At 49.8% G+C, this 13,247-nt stretch overlaps 1 protein-coding gene across 4 annotated transcripts in view; it reads left to right on the plus strand.

Moving 5' to 3' along the window:
- LOC115464871 (17-beta-hydroxysteroid dehydrogenase type 6-like) overlaps positions 1-13,247 on the plus strand; it is a 67,203-nt gene that overhangs the window by 31,458 nt on the left and 22,498 nt on the right. For all 4 annotated transcript variants that reach the window (XM_030195232.1, XM_030195231.1, XM_030195234.1 and 1 more), the window contains exon 3: positions 1,350-1,608. In XM_030195232.1, coding sequence (XP_030051092.1) covers positions 1,350-1,608 — 259 coding nt within the window. The remainder of the gene's footprint in view (positions 1-1,349; positions 1,609-13,247) is intronic.

Raw genomic sequence — 13,247 nt, forward strand, 5'->3', positions numbered from 1 at the left:
AGCCCTTAACCCGCAAGGTCTTGCATAATGGTTGTCCTTCCTACCTTTCCTCTCTGGTGATTCCTTACACTCTGTGCTCTCTAAATGATAACAGGCTAGTTTTTCTACACCCACTAGATGGGAAGGGAATGGGCCTTGATATACCACCTTTCTGTGTTTTTTGCAACTACATTCAAAGCAGTTTACATGGTATATACTTGCCCAGAGTCACAAGGAGCTACAGTGGAAATCAAACCCAGTTCCACCAGGATCAAAGTCCACTGCACTAACCACTAGGCTACTCCTCCACTAGCAACAGTCCATGTAGAAGCCTGCCCTTGCAGATCAGCAATGCGGCCGCGCAGGCTTCTGTTTCTGTGAGTCTGACGTCTGTACGTGCAGGACGTCAGACTCACAGAAACTTAAGCCTGTGCGGCCGCGTTGCTGATCTGCAAGGGCGGGCTTCTAGATGGAATGTTGCTAGTGGAATAGCAACATTCCATCTAAAATCTCCAATAGTAGCACCATTCCATATAGAATCTCAAATAGGGAAAGGGAAATGGGACTTGATATACCACCTTTCTGAGTTTTTTGCAACTACATTCACAGCGGTTTACATATATTCAGGTACTTATTTTTGTACCAGGGGCAATGGAGGGTTAAGTGACTTGCCCAGAGTCACAAGGAGCTGCAGTAGGAATCAAACCCAGTTCCCCAGGATCAAAGTCCATGGCACTAACCACTAGGCTACTCCTTTCTCTCTCCAACACTCTGGAACTTGCTACCACAATATCTCTGACTTGAAATGTCATATGCTTGGTTTCAAGCCTCTTTAAAACTTATTTTTTCAACAGGTCTATTCTACCTAGGCTCAGGCAGATTTGGTAGTGGGGGGAGGGGTTAGGGGGTTGTGAATATGCATTATATAAATCTTGGCACCCTGACAAAATAGCCCCGACAAAAAGCCTGGTAACAAAATAGCCCTTGACAAAATGGCCCCTCCCACAAAATAACCCCTTAACAAAATAGCCCCCCTAGAAAAAAATGCAGTGCCATATTCTGGGCAGCCTGATTGGGCCCTTTTGTCAGAAGGGGGGGGGGGGGCTTTTTTCTCAGGGCTATTTTGACCAGATACCATAAATCTTGTATGTTTGAATCTTGGCTTGGTTGATACAGGTAGCTAGATCTTTCCTATCTGATTAATGTCATTCCTTTCTGGTTTTTCTGTTTTTAACATTATTTTTATGTAAACTGCTTTAATTTGCAAGCAAAAAAAGTGGTATAATAAATTTTAATAAGCGATAAACTATTTTAATAAATGATAAATGATATTTTAAAACTATTAACGCCTTATTACCTTCTTTTCTTAGGGCTCTGGGGTCTGGTAAACAATGCTGGGATTGGAACCCCAGTGGGCCCCAATGAGTGGCTGACCAAGGACGACTTTGTGAAGGTGCTCAATGTGAACCTAGTGGGGGTGATCGATGTAACTCTCAGCCTGCTCTCCCTGCTGAGGAGAGCGAAGGGCAGGATTGTCAATGTCTCCAGCATCCTTGGACGGGTAGCCTGCACTGGGGGGGGCTATTGCATCTCCAAACACGGGGTGGAAGCATTTTCCGACAGCCTCAGGTAAAAATAATCAATTAATTAAATTGCTATACATTCTTGAGGGAGGAAGGTTTAAGTTTCCTTTATGCACTTTAATAAATTGATTAAAACCCTCATTGATTGCTGAAACAGTATTTCTGGAAGCCAGCCTGCTAAAACAATATATAAATTGCAGATAATTAAAAAAAACATAGGGGCTTTTGTTTTCAATGTAAACTGATTTTCACCTTAATTTTCTCACCTAGAGTAGCTGCTTTTTAAAAAACATACGATCATGGCCACAACCAAGGCCCTGGTCACCGGAAGAACAGCTTTTTTAGTTTGGGGGGCAGACTGCCATCTCTCAGGTCTGCTTGGCTCTAGACATTTAGAACCCACAATCCTGCACTGTTTTCACAATGATTGTTCTGAACTGTGGGTACAGTGTGGAGCTCCAAGTGTCTAAGGGGCCGATACACCAAAGTCCCAGTAAAGCACCAATCGCTATTCATACACCTTGCTAAAAATTACCGATGTGGAAATAGTGAGTAATGCACAAAAAAATGGATGCAAATGAGCTGCTCACAAAAACAGCGAGCAGCTCAGTGAGGGGGAAGCCAATCGGTAAACTGAGCATGATCAGAACATTCAATCACTACGCGTGGCTGCCCCTGCGCATGCTCAGTGTGCTACCCACAACTTTCATACACACATACAAGCTGCGTGTATGAAAGCCATGGATAGCTGCTTTTTTTTCACAATTTTTTCAGAAAGTGAAGCTCTGGCATACATTTAGTTCCAGGCCACCACAGCTCCCCACCCGCCCTTGCCTCAAGACACCCGCCCTCCCTCTACCTCTTTTGCTTCTCCTTAGCTGCCGGCTCCAGCATGCTGCCTGAGCTGAAGCAGGGGAGGGCGGGTTTTCAGGTGCAGAAGGAAGGAGCAGGCTCAGGGGAGCTGCTGTCAGCAGCCCTGTGCGGTGCTGCAGCTGTGCTGAGAGGGGCCATCCAGTCCAGGGATCGCAGCACCAAAAGGCACCAGAGTCCACAGACACCTGAGGAGGGAGAGCTGCATGTGGTGGGATTGCATTAGAGTTGAGCTGATTATTCTCCTAACACGGAACTTCACCCCTCTTCCCAAGAGACTGCAAAGGACCTGTGCTACGGCTGCTCCAGACTTCCTGTAAAATTACCCCCAGTAAAGGTAGGCAGGAACAGTGCATCCCTCGGACTGCACATTTGAATATAGATAAGCTCATTTTAAATGAATTAGCATGCTATTACTGTTGACTGCTGCTGCTGCGGACATTAAAAATTCTGCAAATCCCTTTTGTGTATTTCCCTGTTGAATAACGTGCTCGCTAAACTGGCTGGAACCATTCAAGAAAGCATGTTGCTGGCCCAGTAAGTTTAGTGTACTCCCTCTAAGTACCAGAAGAGCCAGCCAGGAATGAGTGAGCAGTAAGGGCTATAGGTGGTAGGAAGAGTGAAAAAAAATGGATGGCCAGAAAAAGGATGGGTTAAGAAAAGGGCAATGGGGGCGTGTCAAGATGGCGGCCTGAATCCCGCTACGAGGAGACCAAGAATGCTGTAATTCTTTTCCTCTGAAAATATGCCGCACACAAAAAGAAAGGGGTTGGCAAAAACCCAACTGCCGATGATGGTTACATCCTCCCCTATTCAGCAAACGTTGGATCGCTTCGAACGGAATTTACCAGCTGAAACCGGAGCGACGAGCCCGATGCTAAGCGTTGACGAAGGAGCGTTGGCGCTTTCGGGGCTAGAGGTATTACGCCGCCGGAACTACATCCTCCCCCTTGCCCCGCTACTACCAGAGGTGAGGCATTTCAACCTGGTGTGGAAGGCGCTACAGGACGACTCGCACTCGGCAGGTCACCCCTGGAAGATATTGGGGAAGACTCACAGACAAGAAAAACTCAGGGGGAGATAACTCTAACAGCTGTTTTGAAGGCCGTGCAGGATTTGACTGCAATGGTGATAAAATCTTCAAACGAGACGCACTCAATTGTGAGTAAAATTGAGAATATAGACTCTTCTTTAGAACAAGTTAAAGTAGACCTGGTTAATCAAGTTCAACAAACAAAAGCAGAAATAAGTGGAATAAAAACGTCAGTAGGAGTTTTGGTGGAAGATAAGTTGAAAATCCATCGTAAGATTGAACAAATGGAAAATCATAACAGGAGGTTAAATCTTAGACTTTTGAATTTTCCGATCTCGACTATGATCAATGCAAAGGTAAAATTATGTATAATCATACCTGATAATTTTCTTTCCATTAATCATAGCTGATCAATCCATAGACTGGTGGGTTGTCCATCTACCAGCAGGTGGAGATAGAGAGCAAACTTTTGCCTCCCTATATGTGGTCATGTGCTGCCGGAAACTCCTCAGTATGTCGATATCAAAGCTCCATCCGCAGGACTCAGCACTTAGAGAATTACACCCACGAAGGGACACTCTGCCCAGCTCACCACCGCCGAAACGGGGGAGGGGAATTAACCCAGCTCATCCCCACACAAGTGGGGGAGGGGAATCCGTCCAGCTCATCCCCGCGGAGCGGGGGAGGGACACCACACCCGCCGATGCGGGGGGATCTGGCTTATCCTGCAACCGCAACCGCGGGAGGAGCTGACTGACCCTAACACCGCCGAAGCGGGAGGGGTACAAAGCTGCCCTACAGCCGCACGAAGCGGGAGGGAGTGCCGGCAGAATTTTAAGTCTCAATCCAGCCCCGTAAAACGGAGGGGAGAGGAATGCAGCAGCTCACTGTAACACAAACTCGTCTTAACTCTTGAAGAATCCAAGTGAAAAAACTTGAACACGAAGTCTTTCTGAAGTAACTGAAGACTAAACTTGAACCTGAAATGCAACCAGAATAAAAACAGTACAGATATCTGGGAGGGGCTATGGATTGATCAGCTATGATTAATGGAAAGAAAATTATCAGGTATGATTATACATAATTTTACCTTCCATATCATCAAGCTGATCAATCCATAGACTGGTGGGATGTACCGAAGCAGTACTCACCCAGGGCGGGACATTGAAATCCCTGTCCTCAACACTGAAGCTCCAAACCGGGCCTCCGCCCGTGCAGCCACAGTCAAACGGTAATGCTTGGAGAATGTATGAGCCGAAGCCCAAGTTGCCGCCTTGCATATCTCTTCCAAGGAGACGGATCCGGCCTCTGCCATCGAGGCCGCCTGAGCTCTCGTGGAGTGAGCCTTCAGCTGGATAGGCGGCACCTTCCCCGCGGCCACATAAGCCGCTGCAATGGCTTCCTTGACCCATCTTGCCACTGTAGGCTTAGCAGCCTGCAGACCCTTACGAGGACCTGCAAACAGGACAAACAGATGATCCGATTTCCGGAACTCATTGGTCACTTCCAAGTATCTGATGATGACTCGTCTCACATCCAGATATTTAAGAGCAGAGTACTCCTCTGGGTAGTCCTCCCTACGAAAGGAAGGGAGACAGAGCTGCTGATTCACATGGAAGCGAGAAACAATCTTGGGCAGGAAGGAAGGCACTGTGCGAATAGTCACTCCTGCCTCAGTGAACTGCAGAAAAGGCTCTCGACATGAGAGCGCCTGGAGCTCGGAAACTCTTCTGGCTGAAGTGATAGCCACCAAAAAGACTGCTTTCAACGTCAGGTCTTTCAGAGATGCCCTCGACAAGGGTTCAAAAGGCGGCTTCTGCAATGCTCTTAGCACCAGGTTGAGATTCCACGCAGGCACCACTGAGTGCAGAGGAGGGCGCAGGTGATTAACTCCCTTGAGAAAGCGCACCACATCTGGCTGCGAAGCCAGGGAAGCACCCTTCAGGCGGCCCCTGAAGCAAGCCAGAGCCGCTACCTGGACTTTAAGGGAACTGAGCGACAGGCCTTTCTCCAGACCTTCTTGCAGGAACGCCAACACTGAAGAAATTGGAGCAGTGAAGGGAGAAAGAGAGCCTGCTTCACACCACGCTGCAAAGATACGCCAAACCCTGGCGTAAGCAGTAGAAGTAGAGCGCTTCCTCGCTCTCAGCATAGTGGCGATGACCTTGTCTGAGAAGCCCTTCTTCCTCAGACGCTGCCGCTCAATAGCCAGGCCGTAAGACCAAAGGGGGAGGGATCCTCCATCACCACGGGACCCTGATGTAACAGGCCCTGCTCCACTGGCAGCCGCAGAGGATCGTCGACTGAGAGCCTGATCAAGTCCGTATACCAGGGACGCCTGGGCCAATCCGGACTCACCAGGATTACCCTGCCGGGATGCTTTGCCACCCGGTCTAGCACCCTGCCCAACATGGGCCAGGGCGGGAACACATAGAGAAGCTCTTGTGTCGGCCACTGTTGGAGAAGAGCATCTACTCCCAGGGATCGAGGGTCCCGTCCTCTGCTGAAAAAGCGCGGCACTTGGCAATTGGCCGATGACGCCATCAGATCTAGGCTCGGCTGGCCCCAGCGCTTCGTGATGTCCAAGAACGCCTGAGCAGATAGCTGCCACTCTCCGGGCTCCAAGGTATGGCGACTGAGAAAGTCCGCCTTGACATTCATGACTCCGGCAATGTGGGCCGCTGAAAGCTGCTCCAGGTTCGCTTCCGCCCACTGGCAAAGATTCATAGCCTCCTTGGCTAGAGGGGCGCTCTTGGTACCTCCCTGGCGGTTGACATAGGCCACAGTCGTGGCATTGTCCGACAGGACCCGTACAGGCTTCAACACCAGTACCGGGATGAACTCCAAAAGCGCCAACCGAATGGCTCTGAGTTCCAGGAGGTTGATAGACCACTTTGCCTCTGCAGGAGACCAGAGCCCCTGCGCTGTCCTTCCCAAGCAGTGGGCTCCCCAGCCCGACAACGAGGCGTCCGTCGTGACGACAATCCACTCTGGGGTCCCCAGAGGCATTCCCGCAGACAACTTGTCTGTCTGCATCCACCAGCTCAGCGCCTTGCGCACTGCTGGGTCCAAGGGAAGGCGCACAGCATAATCCTCCGACATCGGAGTCCAGCGCTGCAGCAAAGAGTGTTGAAGTGGTCTCATATGAGCCCTGGCCCAGGGCACAACTTCCATCGTGGCCGTCATAGAGCCCAACAGCTGCACATAGTCCCAAGCCCGAAGGGGAGAGGCTACTAGGAACTGGTCCACCTGAGCCTGAAGTTTGACAATCCGATTGTCTGGCAGGAAAACTCTGCCCACTTGGGTGTCGAATCGAACTCCCAGGGACTCCAGGGACTGAGTCGGGCGCAGCTGGCTCTTCTCCCAGTTGATGATCCATCCCAGGGAGCTCAAAAGAGCAACTACCCGGTCCACAGCTTTGCCGCACTCTGCATAAGAGGGGGCTCGGATCAACCAGTCGTCCAGATAAGGATGGACTTGTACCCCTTCCTTTCGTAGGAAGGCCGCGATGACCACCATTACTTTGGAAAAGGTCCGCGGAGCAGTAGCCAACCCGAAAGGGAGGGCTCTGAACTGGAAGTGTCGTCCCAGGACTGCAAAACGCAGAAAGCGTTGATGAGGAGGCCAGATGGGAATATGCAGGTACGCTTCCTTGATGTCCAAGGATGCCAGGAACTCTCCTGCCTTCACTGCCGCTATAACAGAGCGGAGAGTCTCCATGCGAAAGTGCCGCACTTTCAAGGCCCGATTGACCCCTTTGAGGTCGAGGATAGGCCGGACAGAACCTCCTTTCTTTGGTACCACAAAGTAAATGGAGTAACGTCCCTTGCCAAGCTGACTTTCTGGCACCGGAACGACCGCGCCCAGGCGGATCAGATTGTCCAAGGTCTGCTGCACTGCCACAGCTTTGACCGGAGACTTGCAGGGAGAGAGTACAAACCCGTCTTTTAAGGGTCGGCAGAACTCTAGTTTGTAGCCGTCTCTGATGACTTCCAGCACCCACGCGTCTGAAGTTATTGTGGTCCACTCGCCCAGAAACGAGGACAGCCGTCCTCCAATCTGCACTGGGGCGTGGACCAAGACCCCGTCATTGGGTACGAGACCCTGGGGGAGGACCGGAGGGAGCACCTCCGGGACGGCGGTCTCTGCGAAAGGAATGCTGCTTGGGGGAGAAATTCCTCTTGAAGGAAGAGGGGGCAGAGGAACCCGACTTGCCCAGGCGGTACCGACGGGCTTCCTGTAACCGTCCTCTGGAGGTACCGGGACGAGAACTAGCCCGAGCCCTGACCTCTGGTAATTTCTTGCCCTTAGACGTGCCGAGATCGGTCACGATTTTGTCCAGCTCGACCCCAAAGAGCAGCTTGCCTTTAAAAGGCAACCTAGCCAGGCGGGATTTAGAGGCGTGGTCAGCAGACCAATGTTTCAGCCAAAGCCACCGCCGCGCAGAGATTGTCTGAGCCATGCCTTTCGCTGAGGCCCTCAAGACATCATACAGCAAGTCTGCCAAATAGGCTAAGCCCGATTCCAGGGCCGGCCAATCAGCCCTCAAGGAATGATCCGAGGGGGAAGCCCGCTGCACCATAGTCAGGCACGCCCTGGCCACATAGGAGCCGCAAACTGAGGCCTGCAAACTTAAAGCAGCCACCTCAAAGGACGACCTTAAGGCCGCCTCCAATCTTCTGTCTTGGGCGTCCTTTAGGGCCGTGCCACCTTCCACCGGCAACGCCGTTTTCTTAGTCACCGCAGTGATTAAAGAATCCACGGTAGGCCACAGATAGGCCTCACGTTCACTCACAGCCAAAGGATAGAGGCGGGACATAGCCCTAGCCACTTTAAGGCTCGCTTCTGGGACATCCCATTGAGCCGAAATTAGGGTGTGCACGTGGAAGGTTCTAGGCGGGCGCTTCGTCCCCAGCATAATGGCAGAGCCAACAGGGGCTGAGGGAGAGACGTCCTCCGGAGAGGAAATCTTCAAAGTGTCCATGGCCTGTAACAACAGGTTGGGCAAATCCCCTGGGCTAAAAAGCCGCGCTGCAGAGGGGTCATCCGCTCCATCCGAGCGGGGATCCGTCTCCTCCAAGGAATCCGCAAAGGACCGTTGGGAGATCTCAGACACGCTGCCCTCATCTACATCGGAGGAGACAAATTCCTCCAAGGCCTGGGAATCAACCCGAGGGCGTTTACCTCTGGGAACCTCAACCTCTTTACCAGACGAGGGAGCAGGGGCAGCGTTTTGCATGAGGAAAGCCTGATGCAGCAGCAAAACAAACTCGGGGGAGAAACCCCCCAGACTGTGCACTTCCGCAGCCTGGGCAACAGCCCTAGACGCACCCTCAACCGGCGCTCGCAAGAGCGGGGGAGAGACATGCTGCGCATCCAAAATGGCGTCCGGCGCGACACTCCGCGAAGGAGCCGCGCGGGAAGAACGGCGCTTAACTTTAGCTGCTTTTGTGCCGTCGCCCAAATTAAGGGCGTTCATGGCATTAATGTCTCCAACCTCAAGGGCGGCCCACGAAGAAGCCGTCCGAGCCGCGTGGCCGGCCAAGATGGCGGAGGCGAGGAGCGGGGGATGGGCGTTTATGGCGGGAAAAACCGCCACGCCGGAGGAAGGACCGGGACATTCATCGGTCACGAAACTGTCACCCAACAAGGGCGAATCAGGCTGTAAGACCCCCGCATCCCCTCTAGAAGCGCTCAAGCGATCCGGGGAGCGACCCTTTGCGCCCTCGCCCTCCGACGCCATATGCCACGAGGAGAAGAATCGGGGAACCCCCTGCCCGCTATAAAAAGGTAAAAATTACCTGCTGTCCGCTCCGAGTTGTAACGACCTGGTGTCCCAGTGAGTAGCTGCAATAGACGCTTAAATAAACGTCGAAATAAACGCCTTTAAGGACGTTCAAAATTTTTTTTTTTTTTTAACGGAGCCAGCGGGAGGGGGGAGAAAAGGAGGGACCTGGCACCACCAGGTTTGCACTTGCTCAAAAGAGCCCTCAACCCCAGGCACTCAACAAAACCTAAAAATTAGGCTTGGAGGCCTAGCCAGAGCTGTTGCTGTGCGTGACCACCACCTGCTGAGATAGAGAACATACTGGAGGAGTTTCCGGCAGCACATGACCACATATAGGGAGGCAAAAGTTTGCTCTCTATCTCCACCTGCTGGTAGATGGACACAACCCACCAGTCTATGGATTGATCAGCTTGATGATATGGAATGACTTATTTAAAAAATTACCTCCAAGAAATTTTACAGATCCCATCTTCAAATTTGCCACCTTGTAATAAGATTTATTACTTACCTCAAGAAAAGGATCTGCAAGAAGTTTCAGTTGCAAATGTTCAAGCTGAAGTTCAGGAAAATCAGAATCTAACTGCATTTTTGGAAGACTCTAATTTTGAGATAACTAATCGTGGAACCCTGATGGTTCAACTTGTATTTGAGCAAGATTTGAATCAAATACTGAAACTGTATTTTAAAAATTCTTCGCAATTATTTCACGCTGAGAAAATTTGGATATACCCAGACATTGCAAAGTTAACACAGGAGCAGTGAAAAAAGTTTTTGTCTTTGCGAAATGAAACTAAGGCTATTGGTGCCATTTTTATGTTAGCTTATCCCTGTAAATGTAGAATAACATATCAAGGGAATAAGTGCATCTTTTTTGAACCCTCCCAGTTGCAGACTTTCCTGGACATGAAAAAGCTGAACAGCCGTTCTAGAGAAACATCATTAGTTAGTTAAATAAAATATGTGGTAAGCCGTATTATTTAACTATTGTGGTATAATGTTCTCCTTTTATTTTCTACAAGCCCTCCCATATTGAGGTCTAAGGAAGAGCGTTAAAGTTTAGGGTCAGACTGACTTAAGTCTGACAATGTACAAGTCTGTTTCTTTATATTTTTCTCTGTGTTTCTGAAACAAGTGTGTTTAACTTGTATAATTGAAAATCAATAAAGAAATTTAAATATAAGAATAGGGCAATGGATAGTGAGGAGTGCCAACGATATCGTCTACAAGCTTCAGAAAGAAGTTGTCATCCAGAGCACTGCAGTTCAGAAATACACTTAGGAGTGAATTCTATTTATGGCGCCGATGGCACCGATAAAAGCGATATTCTATAAGCTGTGCTTAAAGTTAGGCCCGGTGTATATAATAGTGCTTACGTCCGGGACTTGCGCCTAACTTTAGGTGTGGCCATTTACACCAACTGAAACGTGGTGCAAATCTACACGCCTAAATTGGATGCATAATCCCTTATTCTATAACAACACGCATAAATGCTAGGAATGCCCCATTCCGCCCATTACCCTCCCGTTTTCACATCCCTTTTTTTTTTTTACTCGCACGTAAAACTTAAGTGTGGATCCTGTGCCTAAATTTACATACATGAATTCCAATTAAATCTAATTAGTGCCAATAATTGCTTGTTAAAAAGCAATTAAACTGCGTGCGCAAATTGGACATATGCCCATATTTGCGCACTCCATTTTTGGCGACTTTTATAGACTTAGGGGGGGTAATGCTTTGCACACAGGTTAGCTCAGCCTTGATGCACAACACAAAAAGGAGATTTGCACACAAGCTAATTGTATGCAAAGCCCTGGATAAACATCAGCACACAACACATTTAAATCCTACGGCAATGAAGATATTAGCTAGTCAGTGAAGACGCAGAGAAGTGCACCAAAGACCAGAAGGCCGAGTGCAACGCTGCGGTTTTAACGCAGGGTCTGAGGAGGCATAAAGGATTAGTTCGATCGTCTACGGTAGGGCTGAGGATTTCATGGCTGTTTCTACTCTTTACCATGAGCCAGGGGTGTATCTGCGTGGGGCCACAGGGGCCTGGGCCCCCGCAGATTTCACCCTGGACCCCCCTACCGCCGTCAACCTTCCCCTGCCGTCACCTACCCCCGCCGAGGTCCACTTCCTCCTGCCTGCCGGTGCCTTTTACTTCAGCTGGCGGGGGACCCTAACCCCCGCCAGCCCAGCCGAGGTCTTGTTTAAGTTTTCTTCCTCGTGCTGTGCTGTTAAAAGCTGCATCCCTTCCCTTCCACTTTCGGACAGAGTCTTCCGAAACTGGAAGGGAAGGGATGCAGCTTTTAACAGCACAGTACGAGGAAGAAAACTTAAACAAGACCTCGGCTGGGCTGGCGGGGGTTGGGTCCCCTGCCAGCTGAAGTAAAAGGCACCGGCAGGCAGGAGGAAGCGGACCTCAGCGGGGGTAGGCGACGGCGGGGAGGGGTTGACGGTGGGGGGGTCTGCGGCGGCCGGGGGGGCTATAATGTGCCCCTCACTCTAGCCCCTGCCCCCCCTACCGCTGAACCTCAGATACGCCCCTGCCATGAGCATACATGACCCACAACTTTCTCTTGCTTCCTTGAAGAGTCGGAGCTGAGGGGGAAGAAGAGGACCTTGGCTGGCGGGGTTGGGGTCCCCCGCCAGCAAAGGTAGGCGATGGCAGGGGAGGGTTGGCGGCGGGGGGGGGGGGGGGGGGGTCAAAGTTGGTGGTGGCGGCAACAGCAGCGGGGGGGTCAGCAATGGCAGGGGGGGCTAAAATGTGCCCCCTCACCTCGGGCTCTGGACCCCCCTCCCGTCGAAGTCTGGCTACACCCCTGCTGCACACAGCCCATTTGCATTCAGTTTACTTACTGCATTGGGGAGCAATTTTTTCTTTTTTTGTGTGCATTAGGAAACCCTGTACTGAGATGTAGAACACAGCTTTCTACTTTGTCCCCTTAATAAATAGGGCTTATAAGTAAGCCATTAGAAAGATCTATCTATTCCAGACAAATATTACTGACCTGTTCACGGTTTTAGTGTACCAAAGTAAACAGCTGATTGAAAAAAAATTTTATCTGTCCACCAAAATACATGCTAATATTTACCTAGAAAAATGGTGAAAGTCACTTTTCCCATTGATTTTTCTCCCAGTTTGGTTCCTCATGAAAAAGTCACTGATGAATTCCTGTGAAAAATAAACTGCTATAAAAAATAAAAATAAAAAAGAAGGTCCCTAAAAATGTGGTTGCAGTAGAATCAGAGGCCGTTTGGTCCTCTATGACAAGAAATAGCAATGCCAGTATAATGCTGTGTCCAGTTTTAAAATCTGTGTGTTGGCATTTCAGACCCTCGGAAACCTCACACCAGAATACATACCTTCCTTCTTGGTACAATGCATACCTGCACGTTCACACGGATCAGTGAATAAGGCATTGTTCATTGTTCCATCAGTTTAAGTATCTAGATTGACCAGCTCCCGTCAACACTTTGGAACTCCTTGCCTAAAGCGTTTATGTCTGATTGCAGATTTGACAGCCTTCAAGCGTGTCTACACTTGACTGGTTAATAAAGCTTTTGAAAGTTAAATGGAAACTGGGGGGGGGGGGGGGGGGGGGTTCAGTCTTTTAGCATTTTTTATGTTTCAACATTTTTTATTGATGGTTCAACATACTAAACATAGCCAACAAGCTTAACATATAACAATCCAAATATCGATACATGCTGGAAATTGTTAAAGTGCAATAATTCTTCATCAGAATTTTCCAATTTACTCCCATCCCCACCCTAACCATTCCTCCCATCCCCACCCTAACCATTCCTCCCTCCCCCCCCCCAAGTTGCATTACTCTCCTGATTATTAACAGGCCAGCATGTTAGACGGTGCCATCCAGCACATCAACGATCTTTAAGATAAATTTAATAGCAAATCATGCTGCCCTTAATTAGCTTGATTACCAATAACTCCCTCCCCCCTACCCTCCCCCCCCCACCCCAGGAAGGGATA

Source organism: Microcaecilia unicolor, chromosome 3, assembly GCF_901765095.1.
Source record: "Microcaecilia unicolor chromosome 3, aMicUni1.1, whole genome shotgun sequence".
NCBI classification, from domain to species: domain Eukaryota; kingdom Metazoa; phylum Chordata; class Amphibia; order Gymnophiona; family Siphonopidae; genus Microcaecilia; species Microcaecilia unicolor.